The 17,114-nt window shown below is 50.9% G+C and overlaps 1 protein-coding gene across 1 annotated transcript in view; it reads left to right on the top strand.

Moving 5' to 3' along the window:
- Positions 1-7,655: 7,655 nt before the first annotated feature.
- The window catches only part of TGME49_296950 (hypothetical protein), a gene marked incomplete at its 3' end in the record, with an annotated part of 11,087 nt that continues 1,628 nt past the window's right edge, over positions 7,656-17,114 (top strand). Inside the window, exons 1-13 of the mRNA XM_018782299.1 lie at positions 7,656-7,822; positions 8,134-8,671; positions 9,286-10,085; positions 10,334-10,439; positions 10,955-11,182; positions 11,607-11,975; positions 12,374-12,795; positions 13,143-13,705; positions 14,054-14,772; positions 15,166-15,240; positions 15,707-16,015; positions 16,381-16,509; positions 16,743-16,940. Of these exons, the coding sequence (XP_018638341.1) occupies positions 8,462-8,671; positions 9,286-10,085; positions 10,334-10,439; positions 10,955-11,182; positions 11,607-11,975; positions 12,374-12,795; positions 13,143-13,705; positions 14,054-14,772; positions 15,166-15,240; positions 15,707-16,015; positions 16,381-16,509; positions 16,743-16,940 (4,128 nt within the window). The 5' untranslated portion in view covers positions 7,656-7,822; positions 8,134-8,461. The remainder of the gene's footprint in view (positions 7,823-8,133; positions 8,672-9,285; positions 10,086-10,333; positions 10,440-10,954; positions 11,183-11,606; positions 11,976-12,373; positions 12,796-13,142; positions 13,706-14,053; positions 14,773-15,165; positions 15,241-15,706; positions 16,016-16,380; positions 16,510-16,742; positions 16,941-17,114) is intronic.

The raw sequence follows: 17,114 nt of genomic DNA, 5'->3' as shown, positions 1-17,114 counted from the left end.
CATTGTCGTAAACTCACTTGCGCGTTTCGTGAACACGGATACTGACGCTACGGCTCAACAAGCAGTTCCTTGCAGAAGCGGAAGAACTACAAAGTTCAGTCAGAAGACTGATAATTGGCAGCTTCCTTACGTGCATATTGTGCCACACATCTTTCGCCTTGACCAAATTGTCTTCCGCGAGTTTTTGCCGTTCCCTTTCAGCGCGTTCATCAGCCTGCACGTTAGATGCACCTATCGGCTACCGCGGTCTTCAGGAGGCCAAGAAGACACACCGAGGTTACCTTGGAGAAGCCAGCTTTCTGAGCTTTCAGGAATGAGAAGACTCAGTGCGTTTAGCTGTACTCGTAGCAACCAGTTCCGCGGTACAACGCCTCCGACGACTCCCTCGACGGTGAGTGTATTCGTAAGTCACATCCGTATCTGTTATGAAAGCTTTCACTTCTACGTGAACGCATCGGTGGAAACGGTTTGTTTATCCGTCCGTCTAACCACGAGGACACGAAATGATAAGAGTTGTCCAATGGGTTAGAGACAGAATACCCGGCCCTACTCGTCGAGGGTTATCGCCGACACTTTCACACAGATGCGCAACAGCAAGGGATCCTACGAGTTCCTTGTTCGCTTCCGCAGTTGCCACTTCTTTGCTTCGAAGGTTTTGTAGCTGAAACAACCAGGCAACATCCAGCCACAACATACATGAGGAGCCATCTATCCACGTGGCGGACGGGTCTGAGTGGTATGATGCCTGAAGCTTTTTCGACATTTTCCGAAGTAACACAAGCATATGTAACACACAAGAATTTTTAAGCTATGAAAGCCACCGAATCAGCTCACGTGCATAAAAACGTAAAAGCAGAAAGCCAACTCTTGGTAGCGTCATGCCGTGGTGCCTATTACTGAGTGTCTGACGACAAACTGACTTTATGCAAGGCGAGTTTCTGCTAATCTTCACATTGTCCAACCATGCACTCTATGAAGCAATAGAGAGAAGACCAAGAACTGCAATATCCTGATGTATCCGAGAAGGTTCGTTAACACGTTCTTCACGCAACCAAAGCAATGGCGATTAGGTGCATGACTTCATTGGCGAACATCTGTAGCATATACCTAGCAGTCACGCTTATGCAAGCGATAAGAAAATTTGAAGTGCACCTGAAACCAAGAGTGTGAATCAACATAAGTGTGAGATCGGGACAGCTCAACCCGATCATACTCGATTTCGTTCCAGTGCCTCAGCGAGAGAGTCATTTTTGAGGGCCTGTTGAGAAAATATCCTGATCACACAGTCGAACGTTGACATGAACTCAAGGTATACAGTGTCGAAGTGCTCCGCCATGACCCCAACTGCCTTTATATCCTACCTCTACTTTCGAGTGAGCGTGCGATGCGTCTTCTGTTCTCCGCTGACAGATTACGTATACGGCCGAGGCGCGGAATATAAGATGGACAGGAAGCTCCAGATCATCCTTTTCTTCATCTACTGACTCCGCAGATCCAACATTACTTGTGAAGCCCACTGAAGGCTTATCGTGCGGTGTCACTAGGAAAGGCAGGCAAAGCAGCAGTTTGCCCACATGCGTGGTCCATTTTGAACTCCAAATGCTATCGAAACCTCACACAAGGTGAGTATATATCCGTGCCGTTCCGATGGTTTCTCACTTGTCAGCCTCTTTTTCGTTGTGTCTTTGCAGCTCCCGTTCAAACTGTTGCTCCTCAGCCCATCGGCGCTGCTGACGGCGTTGTTGCTGCGCGCGCGCGTCGTGTGAGGGATCCTCGCCATCAAATTTGAGCAATGAACTCACTCCAACGAGATGGTTATTTTCAACCTGAGCCGTATATGCCGACACCCGCACATGCCTTTGGTGGTGGGTTCTAGCACTACGAACGCAACACCGTAGCAAGACTGCTTATCTAGCCCATAATCGGCTAATCTACTGCTTTACTGCAGCATTTTTTGCCTTGTTTCTATTAGCAAAAAGCCATGCTCGTGTAGGCTTCAGCAGAGATGCCATTTGCTTCCCGTTTTTCCGTCACATCTGTAGTGCGGGGGGCTTCAACGTGTTTGGAAAAGCGTTAGAGAACGTGGTAAATAAAGGGAAATGAGCATATCTGAAGCAGACCAACACCGCGTCGATGATGATATCGCCACTCACTTCGTTCCAGTTTGTTGTATACAGGGATGCGGGTTCGTTCAGGTCGAATCCCGTCTGCGCCTCTTTTCTGCAGAGAAACGGCGTATGGTCGGGTGGTACTAGCGTTGGATGAAACATCGTGCAAATGCAAAAGGGCGCATGCCAATCAGCTAGCGAGTCGAGTTTCTGTTTGCTTTTTTCAGTATCTGCGCCCACTTGAACTGTTTGAGGCTTATGCCTTTGGCCTCCTTCTCTCTCTCGCGACGAAGTCTCTGGGCTTCACGTTCCTGTAGGTCTAAAATGCTGCTAAAGTACAGCATTTGTTTTTCTGAGAGTGTTCAAACAAAGACGAACGACCGTAAGCAGCAAGTCGACTTCAAAAATACGCCTCAACTCCACTGAATATCTGCCCTTTCCTAGCCTTATCCTGGCCACAGCATAACTGCAGAAGTGCTACCAAGGAAGAAAAAACACGTCTTTCGCACCTTGTAAAACAGCAAGTATTGCGGTGCGGCAGGCGACTATGTGTCATTGACGCTGACGAAATACCCCCGCACCTACCTCGTTAAGGAATCTAAAAATAGCAAGTTTTCATGCTTGTGAACAGTATCCGTGATTTCGTGGTATGCGGCTGTTCCTACCTGCAGAAAGCTGCGCATTTTTCTCATTTTTTCTTCTTTCCTGCTTGTCGAGCACCTGAGCGTCCAGTGCATTCTTATCCACCCCAATCAAGCGAAATTTCGTGTCGAAGATCCTCTTCTTCCTTTCTGCTTCTGCTTTTCTACAAAACAGCCCCCAGCACAGACACTGACTGGTGTGAAGGGCCTGTGGTGAAATTTGCCATGGGAGCGCACCCAAAATTCCGATCACAACGAATTGAACAAAGTTGGTGGCGGTAACATTTGGAGTTCCGCCAGTGCTGAATATCCATCAGCACCTGTATGGCAGCACCGTTGTGCCAAAAATTCTTGTTTAGAACGCGACATATTCAGTCCTGCTTCCGATAGGATCCGTGTTTCGGCAGTGGCTGTCTTCAAATTTTCCTCACGTTTCCCCCCCCCCCTGTGACGACGTCGGAGCAATTCGTTTTGCTTTCCTGTCGATTTGTGGTGGCAACTTAGAAGTGTCGATCCATGGTCATGGTAAGGGTGCGGGCGAATCCTTCGGTAATGGTAACTTTGTCCCCCACACAGTCATATCTCTGAGTAAAGGGCATCTGCCCACGACAAAGGAAAAATATTCCGCAGATCCAGTCCTCAAGGAGAACCTCAAATTCTACTACCTAATAACAACGGGGCAGCGAAAACACCGATTCTGCACATTGCGACAACATTTTTTGAGTCTCAGTGTCTCAAGAAGAGAACACGAGTGGAACACCGATTTCTGGCATTCTGGGGGCTCACTCCAGCAGTGCGTTCCTAAATGAGATTCGATGATTAGTGTTCACACGCTGGTGACGCCTGCGTTCGATGCGGAATTACCTGAATGCGTTCGCGCCCACATGCCACTATTGTCATTGGAATTGTAGCGGGAATGCAAGCACCGACTTCAACAAAGACACTAGCGAAAATTCATTGTGGTACTCTCCATCACTACTATTGATAATACGATGTTGGACGATGAATGCTGTTCCTTTCTTCATTCAAAAAATGTCATGTCCGAGTGCTCTAGATGTCGTTAGCTGCTACAAGCTGATGCTACGGCTACTGTTTAGTGGGATGCACAATGCACAGTTTTGTTTTCTGAGCCCTTTACGCAGTTCCGTCGTCTGAGTTTGTACGTTAATCCACTAAATCCATAGATCTCATTCACTTGACTTTGTGCACCGCTTACGTTTGCATTCTAGCGGTAAGAACACCATTTAAATGCAATACAGAAGAATTTAGTTGTTCGAAGGACCTATGCTGCTAGTCGACTAAATGGCACACGTTCGAAGATGGAATCGATTTGCTAATACACTTGCCAGCTCCTGTCTTTGTTGACTCACTTATGTCCACTTGTAGCATTCACTCAGACTGACTAAGCGTTTATTGTCCCCCTTAGTGTTTAAGTGGGGCATCTTAAATAAAACGAACAAGGAATGCGAGTTGGGCGTGTTAGTTCCGGTGCTCGCTCTCCGCTTTCTTTTGCTAGCCCGGTGGCGTTCGCAGTTCGACATAAATAGGTAGGCCCACGTAGCTTATTCTTTCCACCGTCCAAGTAGACCTGAGTAGTGCCTTTGGACGATCTTTTCATGCAAGATCTCCCTGCAAAGATGGTTGTGGAGCACTTAAATTGTGTACCTTCGTCTTTCGATGTCCGCTTGCATTTTGCTCTCCGGGCTGAGTTTACGTCGTAGCGCAAGTGTCGCGGGGATTTCAGGTCGAGACACTCGGAGTCCCGCTACGAGGACGGAACCATCATTCTTATCGACTCCAACACTCATCTTCCCCTCTTATTCAATGGAAAGAACGGGTACAACCAGCTCGAGTGAGGCAAGCAATTGCTGCCCTTTCGTGATCTGTGCGCACCAATACGAATGACAGAAGCGAATCGTTGAGCAGCCTAAGGGGCCAAGCATTAAGTGAACATAAGTTTTCTTTGGCCAACGCCAATCGATTGTAAAATCATCGATTTACAGTCGGTGACCCAGGCGCCAAAACGTTGCATGCGCAGATGCGTTCAGAAGGATGCCGAGGTGGCGTGCGCCTACCTTAGAGCGTTAACACGACCTCTCAACTCATAAATCACATACCCTTCACATCCGGCACATTCCAGGTCACGATAGGCAGCTCGTATATTTCAGGATATGCACCTCATTTCATGACACAGGGTTGCAGTTACATCGACGGACGAGCGCCGTGGGGCTGGACCCAACGCTGCTCCTGACAAGAAGCTATACACGCACTTTCACTAGCAGTAAGAAGGCGTTCGACAAATATCGCTGATTCCTCCCGGTTAAGGCCTGCGGTGCGAGGTTAAGCTGCGCCGGCTTCGTTCCGCTGGAACTGAGACTATTAAGCAATCACGACAAGTAACTACGACCCTACACGGGTTTTCGATCCTTGTGTGTCCGAATGCCCCAAAATACAGCATGACAAATTTGAATCAGAGAGTAGATTGCTGCCGGGTGGCCCGGGCACCGTAGTAGTTACGTGTAGGTTTATTTGTCACTCCTTTGCCAACTGCGGTCACCGCAAACGTCCGGCACGATGTCGCCGGGATCGGCCTGAACTCACATGACATTGAATCGCTCAGCGCACTTAGGCGATAGACACGCGGCAAGCAGGCATGGCCTTCTGTTTTTACCGGCTGACTAGAAATCAAATGGAGCAACATTCTCGAGTCCGCTTCATGGTCCTTTCGATATTCAGAAGCGTAAATCCAGCATATGACAGGAGTAGAGCACCATTCAGACACCCACAAAGCACATACGGATTGTTAGTACCGTTCCAGAAAGTGTCTCTAAGACGATGACTGGCATCTCTTGACAGTGTCACCTTTAGCAAAACTACTATCAGTAGGACGTATTGGTACATTCACAGTGAAGGAAGAGGTACCTGGAAATGGGAATCGGGATACCTGGAAATAAGACTATCAATCGAATTGTTGCGGCTCACATAACGGGTGTGTATCACCCTAGTTTCTTACCCTTGCAGAAATGCTTTAAAATTAAATGAACATAATTTTCAACAATGTAAAAGCCTATCACTTCTATGTAAGACGATTTGACGGTCTAGAACGTACCTCTTCACAGAACTGTGAAAACCACGATATGACTGTAGTCGGTGATCCAGAGTTGAACATGCGCTGGTACTGTGTTAACTGAAGTGGCTGTTTACGTAGTCCTGAGCAGAGCAGAATGTGGCAACTTCAGTTATCCACATTCCTGGTACGAGCTACATTAACAACACATTGGTTAAGACTCTTAATTTTTCGTATTATCTACGTAAACAGGAGGTAGCCGCCACAGGTAGGTTAGATGCCACCTTCAACAGCGACCACGTCTTCTACATCTAAAAGAGCTTCGGTCGAGTGAAGTCCTGTGGTTGCTGTGGTCGCCACACGGGGTGTGTGCTACTGCTCCACAGGCTGTGCTCTTCAATGATATATACTTTTACTCTTTGCTCGAGCCATTTTCTGGTAAATACCCGAGATTCAGGCTTGCGACGAAAAGGCAGGATCCCCAATGAGTGTCAGTACGTTGACGAAACGAATATATCACGACTTCTGAATTACCATCCGTCACGCATGAACGCGGTGGTTGTTGACATGCCAACTGCGACGAACAGCGTCTCAAGGAACAGGCGGTACAACCCATCCGCGGTATGTCCTGTCTACATTCACACCCACTTGTCATTAGCTAGAATGACGGGAAACCTCCATTGACACCGCAGTCCTGCTTTTCGGAATTCATTGCACCACCCACATTAGAAGTAACGTGGGTCGAATGCCGTGGATTTTTGTATCATAGAGTCCAGTGACACGTATGTCTCAGCCTGCTATCTTTTTTTAAAGATGATTTATTGACTTCCGACATGTTTGACTCTGCAGCGTTAGCAGCCCACGGTTGAAGCTTCTTCGAGTGGAGAACTGCCAGATGTTGAACTGAACCTATGGTCCCTCCACGTAACAGGAACGAGGCGTGAATTAATTCCTCATGGAAGCTTCCCACCGCGGTGCTTCTCACCAGGTTCCTCTACAGCTTCCGCCAGCGTCGTTCTCACAAGTTGTTCCCTGTCACGGCATGCTCCAATTCTTCCATCAGGCCCTGGAACTGAGGTTATTGTCTCGCACAGCCGCCGAGGCCTGTAACTGAACACAACTCGAGTACTGTGGTAAACAATGGCTCCGATTCCTTAGGTGACCCTACAACGAAGGCCAGCTACAGTACCTACACATTGTGACATCACTGTTGGAAGCTCGATGGGTCGTTGAATCGGTGAACAAGCAGTCAGAAGGTTGCTCTAGCAATATAGGACAACATCAGTTTCCTCATGCTCTTGCTACACGAGAAGCATGCTCCTCATGGTAAGCTTACGTCATTCAGACCGCTGTTGACTGCGACACAAGGAATCAGTGGCGCTCCACGTATCGAGACCAGCCTCGTCTCCCTGTGTTGGGCGCGTCGAACCGTCAGTGAGGCACAATAGAGTTGTTTTACACGATTAGGCCACTCTTTTGTTTTTGAAGTTCTTTAGTTATTCTCACGCCCGATGTGGGCCACTGTGATGGCTGCAGCTTCTGTATGTCTGCGAATATACGATTTCGAAGGAATATAGCCTCACGAAAAAAAACACCTTCCTCCCATGATCAATGCACCACAGAAATACTGGTGAGAAGTGACCCAGTTGCATCTTGAAGCAGTGGAGGGATGCATCGAAACCCGAAACTGACTGTAATGTGCAAATCCCACGGATGTGCCACTGCCGAGACAGGCGTGCATGCAACTACGCCGGAGCGGGAGACTGGGCAAAAGTCCGAGGCAAGCGGGCAGGCAAACTCGAATCTGATGTCCCGAAGCACTCCACTTCGAAAGGCGTGCTAAATAACAAAGCACACAGACTGGTACAATGAGATTTTTGTCCTTACTTTTGTGGGGTTGGAAGGGCTTTCTGCAGCACCCGTTCGGCCACGCGTCCGCCCATCGACTCGCAACAGTTAGAAAACAGCTGAACTTGGAGTATCTCCCGACGCCAGGTTTTCCTCTGGTACGCAGAGTAGTACTCTCTCATTTACATGTTCATAGTCGGTATTTTTGACTTTTTGCTTGTAGGAGATGCTTCTCTGATCTCGTCTGGCACGATGAATCGGTTTACTCGTACTGGCGCCACCGAGTCCCCGCCGAAGTCTACTCTCAACGAAACGGGTCGTGGATCTTGTGAAGCGAGGCAGAGACACCGTCTTCGCCAAAGGGGATGAAGGCCTTAGATAGAGTCCACCTGGATTTCTCGAGTTCCATGGCTTCGAACAAAGCAATTGATTTTGGCTGAAGCCTTTGTGTGAAACGGTGTGTCCGCAGACGACGATGGGTTTGGAGAAGTCCTTGGCATGAAAGCCACACAACCATAGCCACGGAATGTTGGTGATATCTGGACCACCGCACGACTCCGAGTGCCTCAAGCATTGAGCGTTCCGGTGAAAAGCGACTTCCGTCAGCAGAAGCGGTCCTCGGTCCCTCCTGCCTTTTGGGTACCCCTCTTCGTGGGACTACCCCGATGGACCGTAAAGACTCTCCTTCGTGACGGGAGCCTGCACAATGCGAGCACCGAAAGAGATTTGGCAAAGAATCGCTGATGAGCTAAACGCAATCACTTCAAACAGGACAAAAGGGACATTTTTTGGAGAAGATGGAGGGGGCCGACGAGAATGTCGAAACGATGCGGCAGCAGCTGGACTATCTGCTGGACCTCGTGCGTCGTCAGCAGGTGGAATTGAAGAGCTACCATGCACAGGTGTGGCAACAGCAGCGTCTTCAGGAGCAGGCGCTGTATTTCCAGCAACGACCCCGCGAGGCTGACCACGCTCTTGGGCAAGATTCCTCTGTGCGTTCTGTTACGGTAATGCTTCTGGTGCACCTCTGTCTCCGGAGCAATGCTGACTGCTCATCTTTCACCAAATCTCGTCTGTTTCGCCATGATGACTGTGCGGTTGTAGCTACTCAGTCACTGCGGGTCGACGCTGTTCAACCTAAAGAACAAATGCTGCTGGTCTAGCAATTACCAGCCTTCTGGTTATAGGGTGTGCTTACCAAACGCGCTGCGGTGCTCCTCCGGGAACCATCAGCTCTGTGTGTGACTCACGTGGCTAGGATATCGTTTGCTCGCGCAGCCTTCCGGAGCTGAGCCAGCCTTAGAGCACACGGGAAATGAAGAGTTTTACAGTCCGTCGCGTATGCCTCTCTCGCGAGGGCACACAAACTAGTCCTTATGTTTTGCGCTGGTGCTCTTGCCTACTTTTACTACCGTGCGCACATGGCCACGTACATGTGGCGACGACGCTGAGAAACCCGACTCGGATGCACTCTGTAATGCGTCGTAGGAAGTCGATGTCACTTGCAGGTGTTGGAGTTTGGTTCCCCCCTTCGTTGTTTATTTGGCGGGCTTGGTGCAGCTCCTACGCCTACTGTCTTAATTCTGGCTTAGGTCTTGTGTGCGCCTTCGCCGTGTCTCAGCTCCGCCGCCGGATGTCGTCGTCCTCGCGGCCGTATCGGTCAGGAAGTTCTATGCCGAGAAGTGCATCACCTTCGCTGATTTCTGCCACACCAAGCGACTCGGGCCCTCTGTGCTTCCCTTCGAAGTTCCCGCTTCCAGCCTTCCTGAGTCAACATTTTTTACCCCTTTTTTCGCCGCACTCCAGAACCGCAGATCCGGCGCGGTCGTCCGTCCCTGCTCGCAAGGACAAGAGGTTTTCCGACAGAGACGGTGTTGAAGAAAGAAAACTCTCGTCAGTGTCTTCTCTGCTGTCTCCCGCCGCAAGTGTCTGTGGCAGGCGCGTGTCCCATTCGCTGCTTTCCAGAGCCGCCACGCCTCCTGGGCACCTGAGTTCTTCCCGGAGTTCTGAGAACAATCCGAGTCAGCTGTTGCTGGTTCTGCGTTCTATGGGCTCCGGCGCTCGCGACGAGTCGCATGCATTGCTGGGCTCTGAGAGAGCCGTGCTCCTGCGTCTTCAACAGTATCTTGTGAATAAGCTGCGAGGCCACCCAGTGCTTCGGGTGGTCTCTGAAGTCGAAGCATGTAGCCGAGATGCGAAGAAATCCTTCAGCGCAAGACTGGCTCGGGGATTTCCGTTCAGCCGCCTTTTGTTTCGGGGGCCGGCGTCTTCCGACTGTAAAAGCAAATTCGTAGTTGTCACAGCGGACAGTGAGAAACTCCTCCTTGTTCTGGAGGAAATGGGCGGCTTGAAGCTCACCGCGGACGGGGTCTTCTTCGCTCCGTACAGATCGGCCTGTAGAGTTTTTTTCAAGGGTGGCAGGTACGACCTCTGCTATTGAGGGGGCACGAATGAGAAAGGGCAGAGAATTGCCATCAGATCAAAAGCAGATGAAAACTGTTTATGCTGCGCAACAATCTACGAACCTATACACGTGCAGCCCGTGTCAGCACATAGATATACTGAGAGAACGAATGCCTCTGAATTTTTTCGTTTGAGTTGTAAGTCGCACGGGGCTATGCTCGTTGTCGGCAGTTCCTCTCGTCTCTGTGCGGCGTTCGCTTTCCCAGGAAAGATTCGCGATTGTTTCTGACTCCAAATGAAGCGATCGAGTTGATGAGGTCCGAACTATTCGCTATGCGATTTGGCGCCGATGCTCCTTATCCGAGCCTGCAAGTAAGGGAGATGGCGTGGCGGAACAGTGTGCGTTTCCATGTTTGCAAATGACACGACGGAATGGCAACAGAATTACAAGGAACTAGGATTTTTTCCAGAGCGCCAAGTCACTTTGTTCCTGGCCTTCTGACGCTAGTGTCTTTGTAACGCATGTTCCCAATAAAAAGCTGCGTTTCTGAAACTACCTTTTCTGGGTAGCGCCGCATATTGTAACGCTGGCGCCTCCGTGCGTTCTACTGTTCGTCACTGATAGGAATTTTTGCGCGATGCAAGCTAGGGGTCACCATTTGTTTCTGAGCTTCGCCGTTGTTGAGGTTTCTTGCTCGCTTGTTTATATGTCCTTGCTATTCTGGCATCATTCTCCCGTGTTTCTAGTAGGTCGAGTACCTCCACCCCGCCTCTATAATTCGTGTCTCGGATACGGATCTATTTTTGCGTTGCCGCATTGCCCCTGACACGGGCCGTGTGTCTGTCCACTTCCGGCCGACGTGCTTCTTCCTATTCTTTATTGACAGGGCCTGAGCGTCTTGGAGGTTTGTATCGCAGCAGGCGTCGTCGAGGATTTCTTCCCGCTGCATCAACCGCGGCTTCTGGCAGTCCTTCAAGCCAAAGCTTCCAACTGGATCGGCAGCTGCCCGCAGAGTCTCTGTCGACGGAGACGCGCTGCTGAGAAAGGAGGCACGTCACCGCCACTCTGTTCTCCTATGGCGGTCGCGTCTGCAGCGTCCTACGACGTCCTGGTTGTAGGCTTATTTCAGTTCTATCGTCCTAGCTGTGCACTGGATCAAAATCTGGAAGCAGTAATGCACGAGTTCTTCCGCTCAAATGTGCCACCGCTGAGTGCGGCTCTTCGTGGCAGCTGCATGGATGACGTGCCTTCCACTGCTTTGAGTCTCCCAAATGTGGCGGGTTTTGGGGAACTGGTTCTTCCCCAAATGTATGTCTTGTACTCAATGACCTAGATTCCAACAATCAGTAGGTGCGATTCCCCTTGAGCGTCTCTGCAAGTTCCATCTTTTTTCCGCTCTTAAACTGTGACGTTGTGTTTTCCGTTTCGCGTGCGCCTTCTCATGCGGATGCGTCCGTGCCACGTCTTATCATCCATCGTCTCTTTGGTTCTTCTGTTCGGTCTACGTTGCCGTTTCGTCTCATGTCCATTTCCATCAGGCTGCGTATTTCGGTTACCCAGCTGCTGCTTTCACTCTCTTTGGTCGTTGGATTCGGCGTCTCCTCGTTACCCTTCTGTTGCTTTCTCTTGCGGGGTATGTTCTCCGGCGCCTCGTTCCCGCCATGTTGCCGCTCCTTGACAACGCTGCAAAAGAGGCGATGTCACTCGCGGGGTCCTCAAACTCAGCTCCAGGAACTCCGGGTGCCGGAGTGGCTGGTGTCAGAGGCGCGACGGTCGCTGCCGTGGCGGCAGGAGCAGTGACAGAAGTGCTTCGTGGGATGGTGGACTCGCCTATGGTATTCAATGGCTTTGTTGGAATTGCTGTTTGCCTCTTTTTACTGATTCAACTCAAGCGGCTCACAATCCTGGTGAGTCACATGCACGAAGAAAGCAATGGATTGAAGACTGGAGGGTGGCATGCGTTTGAAATACAACGGGGAGCGTATAGGGCCAAACGTGGCAGCGGGACAAGAGAATGTTAGCACATAAGACGCGACTCCTCTTCATTGCCTTGTGGTGCAACTGCAGCACTTCAGTCACAGTGTAAAGAAGCAGAGTGGGGGAGGGTAGGGGAAGCGTTTTAGTGCATCAATCAACTCGGGAACGATCCACGCTTTTATCGTACAGTTGGGCCCTTCTCTCTATGTGAGTTTGAAAGAAACGTCTTGAAGCGTTTCCCTGTTCTCGCGCAGCCTCAACCTGTTCCGTATTCTGCCCTTTCTGTTATGCCATCGAACTCGAAAACTGCTTTCTGTCCTTTGTTCAGATCCCCATCTTCCGGTATACTCTGGGTTTATCTACTCTGCCGCCGTTTGCCTCGTTCGCTTCTTCGTCTTCTTCCCTTGCATCGGCCTCGCCTTTCTCGTCACTACTCTTCTTCGAGTGGCCAGTGCATGCGCTTCGGCAGAAGGTGGAGGCTCTCCTGGCCTTCGCGGCGTCTCCTTCGGAAAGGCTCTCCTTCGCTGCACATCCTCTGTTCCGTCGAGCTTTCCTGAAGCAGAGCTCCCGTTCGACTAGAGTGGTGGATAACTCGGCCGAACCCTCTCCTCACAGCTACCAGGCTGAGTGCTCGCAGTCTGCTTCTGAGCCACCGGCACGAAGGGTTCCAGTGATCCGAGAGCTTACGGATGGCCGGATTGAGACGAGGGAGAACGCGGACCCGGTCTTCTCCTCTCGATCGAGCTCTCCGTAAGTGGAATTAAGTGTTCGTAGATCGCAGAGCCAACTGCGAATAAAAGCTCTTTGAGCTACTTCCCGCGCAAATGGATACGATTGCAAAACGAGTGCCCCCTGACTAAACAGATTCGTCAGCCGTACTCTTCACTGCCTTTACCGTTGGAGGCACTCTCTCACATATCTCACTTTACAGTATTCTACTGCACATTCTCACAGTGCTTGTTTCGTCTCCAGGATGTGAGGTCTTGTGTTCGACGTTTCGTTGCACACTTGTCGATAGATGTTATAATTTCGAAACGCGATATGTTTCGTTGCCTGAGGAACCGTCGATCACTGTCTTGCTTGCTGTATTTCCTCAGGTTCTTGTCGATTGAAAATGCGACACGACTCGGCCTGTACATCTGTTTGTACCTGGTTATCTTCTCGTTGTGCCTCGCCGGGCTCGGCTTTTCCCTGCTTCCGGGTTCGCCGGATACTCTTGCCCTAGGAACGGTGCTGCGATCGTTCCTAACTCAAGCACCGCTGCTGAAGTGGCTGTTCTCGCCGAGCTATCAAATTTTTTCCGTGTGTTCGTGCCGATCTCGTTCAAGAGCGGGTGCCGGCGTCGATGCTCCTTGTCCGAGTTCGGTTTTCCCTGCCGTTTCTTGGGCCCTGCCGTCAACTGGTGCCTTCCGCTTTTTGGCAGAATTCCAGGAGTCCGTCGATGTCACACAGCTTTTCTGTGGCCTTGCTGAGAATGCACACCTTCTGTTTCTCTCACTCGTTTTTCTTCTCCTGTGCCGAGTGGCAGCCTATTGGTCCTCCTGCATAGGCAGAAAGCTCGTCGGCATTCGCCTCCCTGAGGCTGCCCCTTTGAGTGCGGAGACCGTGTCGCGCTACGAAGGGACAGACCTTGGAAACGATGGTTCAGTCAGACAACCTGGTACGTGTGGTGAGGTGCAGTGGGGTCGTCGACCCTCAGGACATAGTCCTTGTTTGCATGCACCTCTTGTGAGTATCTCCGTTCGAACGGGACAAGTCCGGCTTCCTGTGGCTTTCACTGTGTTCTTCGTCCTCTGGCATCTTCTGACGTGAGATCTGTTGGAACCCTGTATCGGTTTGTCTGTTGTCTCTGTTGGGTCTGCGGTTCCGATAGAAGCTGTTTTATTGACATATTGCATTTTCGTCTCCGTCGTCCGCTTTCGCACGATAGACATACTCTTCTCAAGAAGCATGTTCTATTATGGTTTCCCTGGTGTGACTCCTCCCCCCGATGCGTTGTCTTTTGCAGACGTTGTGATCAAATCGTATCTGGAGGTATCGTCACTTTTCTTCTCGGTCTCTTCCCTCGCTCTTCTCCTCCTAGCGAATCAAGCGCTGGACATCCCTCTCTCGACAGCCCTGCTGGCTTTTGTTTTCTCTTTCACTCTGGATGTTCTTTTCTCTCTCCTCTGCATCGGGCAGTTCGACGAGGTTGTCCCGTCTCTGCCGTCGCTCGACTCTACATCGGCTCGGGCCCTGACTCCGCAGTTCCAGGCGTTTTTGCAGCCGTTCTCTTTAGGTCTGCTGTATCGTCGCGCTTTCGTTCTTCTCCTTCTCCTGCCTCTTGCCGCCGTACACGGCTCTCTTGTTCCCTTCCTCGTTCTCTCCCTCGCTGCTCTCATCCTTCAGTCTGTTCGCGCAAGACGCGAGATCCTTGTCTCCCGCAGAGCATTCAGTGGCAGCGGGAAGTCTTTCGCAGATATTCTTGATTTGTGGTTGCCCATCCTCGGTAGCCAGCTGATCCTCCTTCTCGTCGCAGTAGCATCTTCCACCTTCCTCTCCCTCACGCTTTTCGTCACTCATGCCTCTGTGCCAGCCGCGGAAGGGGCTGCTTCCGTCGGGGAGGCGAAACAGGGACAGAGGGGAGAAGAGTTGTTATCCGGATGGTCCTTCCAGACTCTCCAAGCGACGATTCTAGCGATTCTTCTCTCCTTCGTTTCCTGGTCTGTCCCGCCAACCACTTCGAAGGTACATGTGTGTTCTCGCTATGTTCCTAGCCAGGATTTCTCTTTCTCTTCGTCATATTATATGGGGCTGTCCGGCTTTGTTCACGACTTAGTCTCGGGGTTGTAATCACCTGTCGCAGACACTTTTCTTTGCGTGAATTGCCGCACACGTCATCTGCAGTTCTTTTTTGATCCCGCCCTGGAGTCACCGACAAAGGGAGGCAACGAGCACAGTGTGAGAGACAAGCGGATCTACCCTGGTACGATTTTACCCTGGCGTTCTTCGCGTGCACATCTGTGTCTCTGTCGTTTGTATGGGGTTCTTGCGGAAGAGCCGTCTTGCCAATCTTAGCGCCTGCTGTGGACACATGTTCCTTCTCCGAGACGTCTTTTTTCTGTCAATTGTCATTTTCAGCTCCGGATTGTACTCGAGATGGCCGAACGCGACTTGAGTGCGCACGAATTCGGCTTCGCAGTGCGGCGTGACGAGGTAGGACGCACATGCAACTTAAATCCGCAGCTCCGTCGGGAAAAAGGCATCCGTGAGGATGTGTAATTGTGGGTAAGCGCATCTGTAGTTTATGGATGACTGTTTGTGTATCCCTACATGCATTGGGGCGTTCGACAGATTTTCTGTACCGCCGCCGCTGAACGATGGATGTTACCTTTTCCCATGACCTTGGTCATGGTCCGTGTGAAGACAGCATGTTTACACTGAATGGGGTGGCTTTTTGCATGCTTCTGTCTGTATTTCCCTGCACTACTAGGCGTCGTTTTTCTGGTGCACGCGCTGGATGTGAAAAGCGTGAATCTGTGACCCCCAACGCAACGCGCAAGGAAGCACGCTTGTCGTTTTCGCGATGGCGAGATACAATTCAGTCGTCACAATTTCCCCAGAAAAAAGCTTCTTCCACGTATGGTGTGTCCCTTCTTTACTTGGTCCTTTGTCCTTGTAGGCGGAAGAAACCACTGCTTTGACTTGCCGGCTCGTTGGACTTCCGAGTACAGTTGGGCAGCCATCGCATCTTCCATTCTTTACGCGGTTTCTCCGTTGTTTCTTCCCTCCTCTTCTTATCCTCTCGCCGCCACCGGCGCAGCCGTGCTCACGGACCGGGCGTCGAGTCGCAGCAAGTCTCTTTGAGGCTTCAGTGCTGCATAAAATGACGCTGACGGTTTTCGGTCTCGCTGCTCACGCGGCGATCAAGGACGAAGGCGCTGACGAAAAATCCGATGAGGCCGTGCCTCATGTCGACACCAGGCAACTCGTAGGGAGAACTGTGAAAACGTTGTTTTCTCCGACTTCACCTTCTCTCCATGTCTTCTCAAGCTTCAAGGCTCTATAGCACTCGTGGTTTTGTTTGCCCGTAGCTCCAACACTCCACGTTGTCGTATATCCTTCGTAGACATATGAAATGTCCATCGGGGTGATACCGCCCCGGTCGCACACTTCGAGAGTTTGAGAGTAAGGTTCTAACTAACCATTCAAGACATAGCGGAGAACTCAGACGAGGGCGTACTCTCCCACTCACGAGGCGGTGCACTGTGTGTCGTACATCCTGCACTTTTTCCAGGAAGGCTTTGTGTAGTGTTCTCATTTTTGTTCGGACTCCTTTACCCCTATGACCCTCAGTCGGCGGCGACCGACCAGTACATCGCGTCTCTTCCCCGAAGTCCAGGAAGCGCCGCGTTGACAGCTGTAGCCCTCCCGTCCTCCACGACTGAAACGCCGCTGCGGGAGCGCACGGAAGACACCAAAAAGGTAGGAGAAAGCTGCACAGAGAGATTAGTGAAAGCCATGTAGAGGGTCGCTCAGAGAAGGTGAAACACGTCGAGAACCAACCGGGCACCTCGAGCTACAGTAACTGCTACGACACATGATCCTTTTGGGGGGGAGTGTGTGTGCGAACGATACTGCACAGTTTGTTTTGCCCTGTCTCCACACATGTCAACAGTTAACAACAGTAAATATAGTCTCCATTGCGTTCTTCTCAGCGGATCAACCAATTCCTCGGCGAGTGGCTCTTCAATCGAAACAGGTCCGAGAGTATGAGTCCCCTGACTCAACATTTGGGCATCCCTTGGGTAGTGCGGCAGGCTGTCGAGAAATTTACGCCCCAGTTGAGATATTCCTACGATGAAGAGAAGAATGAACTGAGCGTGGCCACGACTCTTACAGCTGGGCTAACAAAGGTACGGATCTATTGCGACATCGAAAAGAAACGCACTATGCTGGCTATGGGGGATGCTCCTTCATCAGAAGTGAAATTTCCAGATGTATGTGCGTCGGAGGTTGCAGGCGTTTTGTGTTAAGTCTTAGTCCAAATCGCTGATGGAGAATACCCTGCATTCGAAATAACGGGAGCC

The sequence above is a fragment of the Toxoplasma gondii genome, chromosome II (genome assembly GCF_000006565.2).
Source record: "Toxoplasma gondii ME49 chromosome II, whole genome shotgun sequence".
Taxonomy (NCBI): domain Eukaryota; phylum Apicomplexa; class Conoidasida; order Eucoccidiorida; family Sarcocystidae; genus Toxoplasma; species Toxoplasma gondii.
This window is presented reverse-complemented; position numbering and strand designations above follow the sequence as displayed.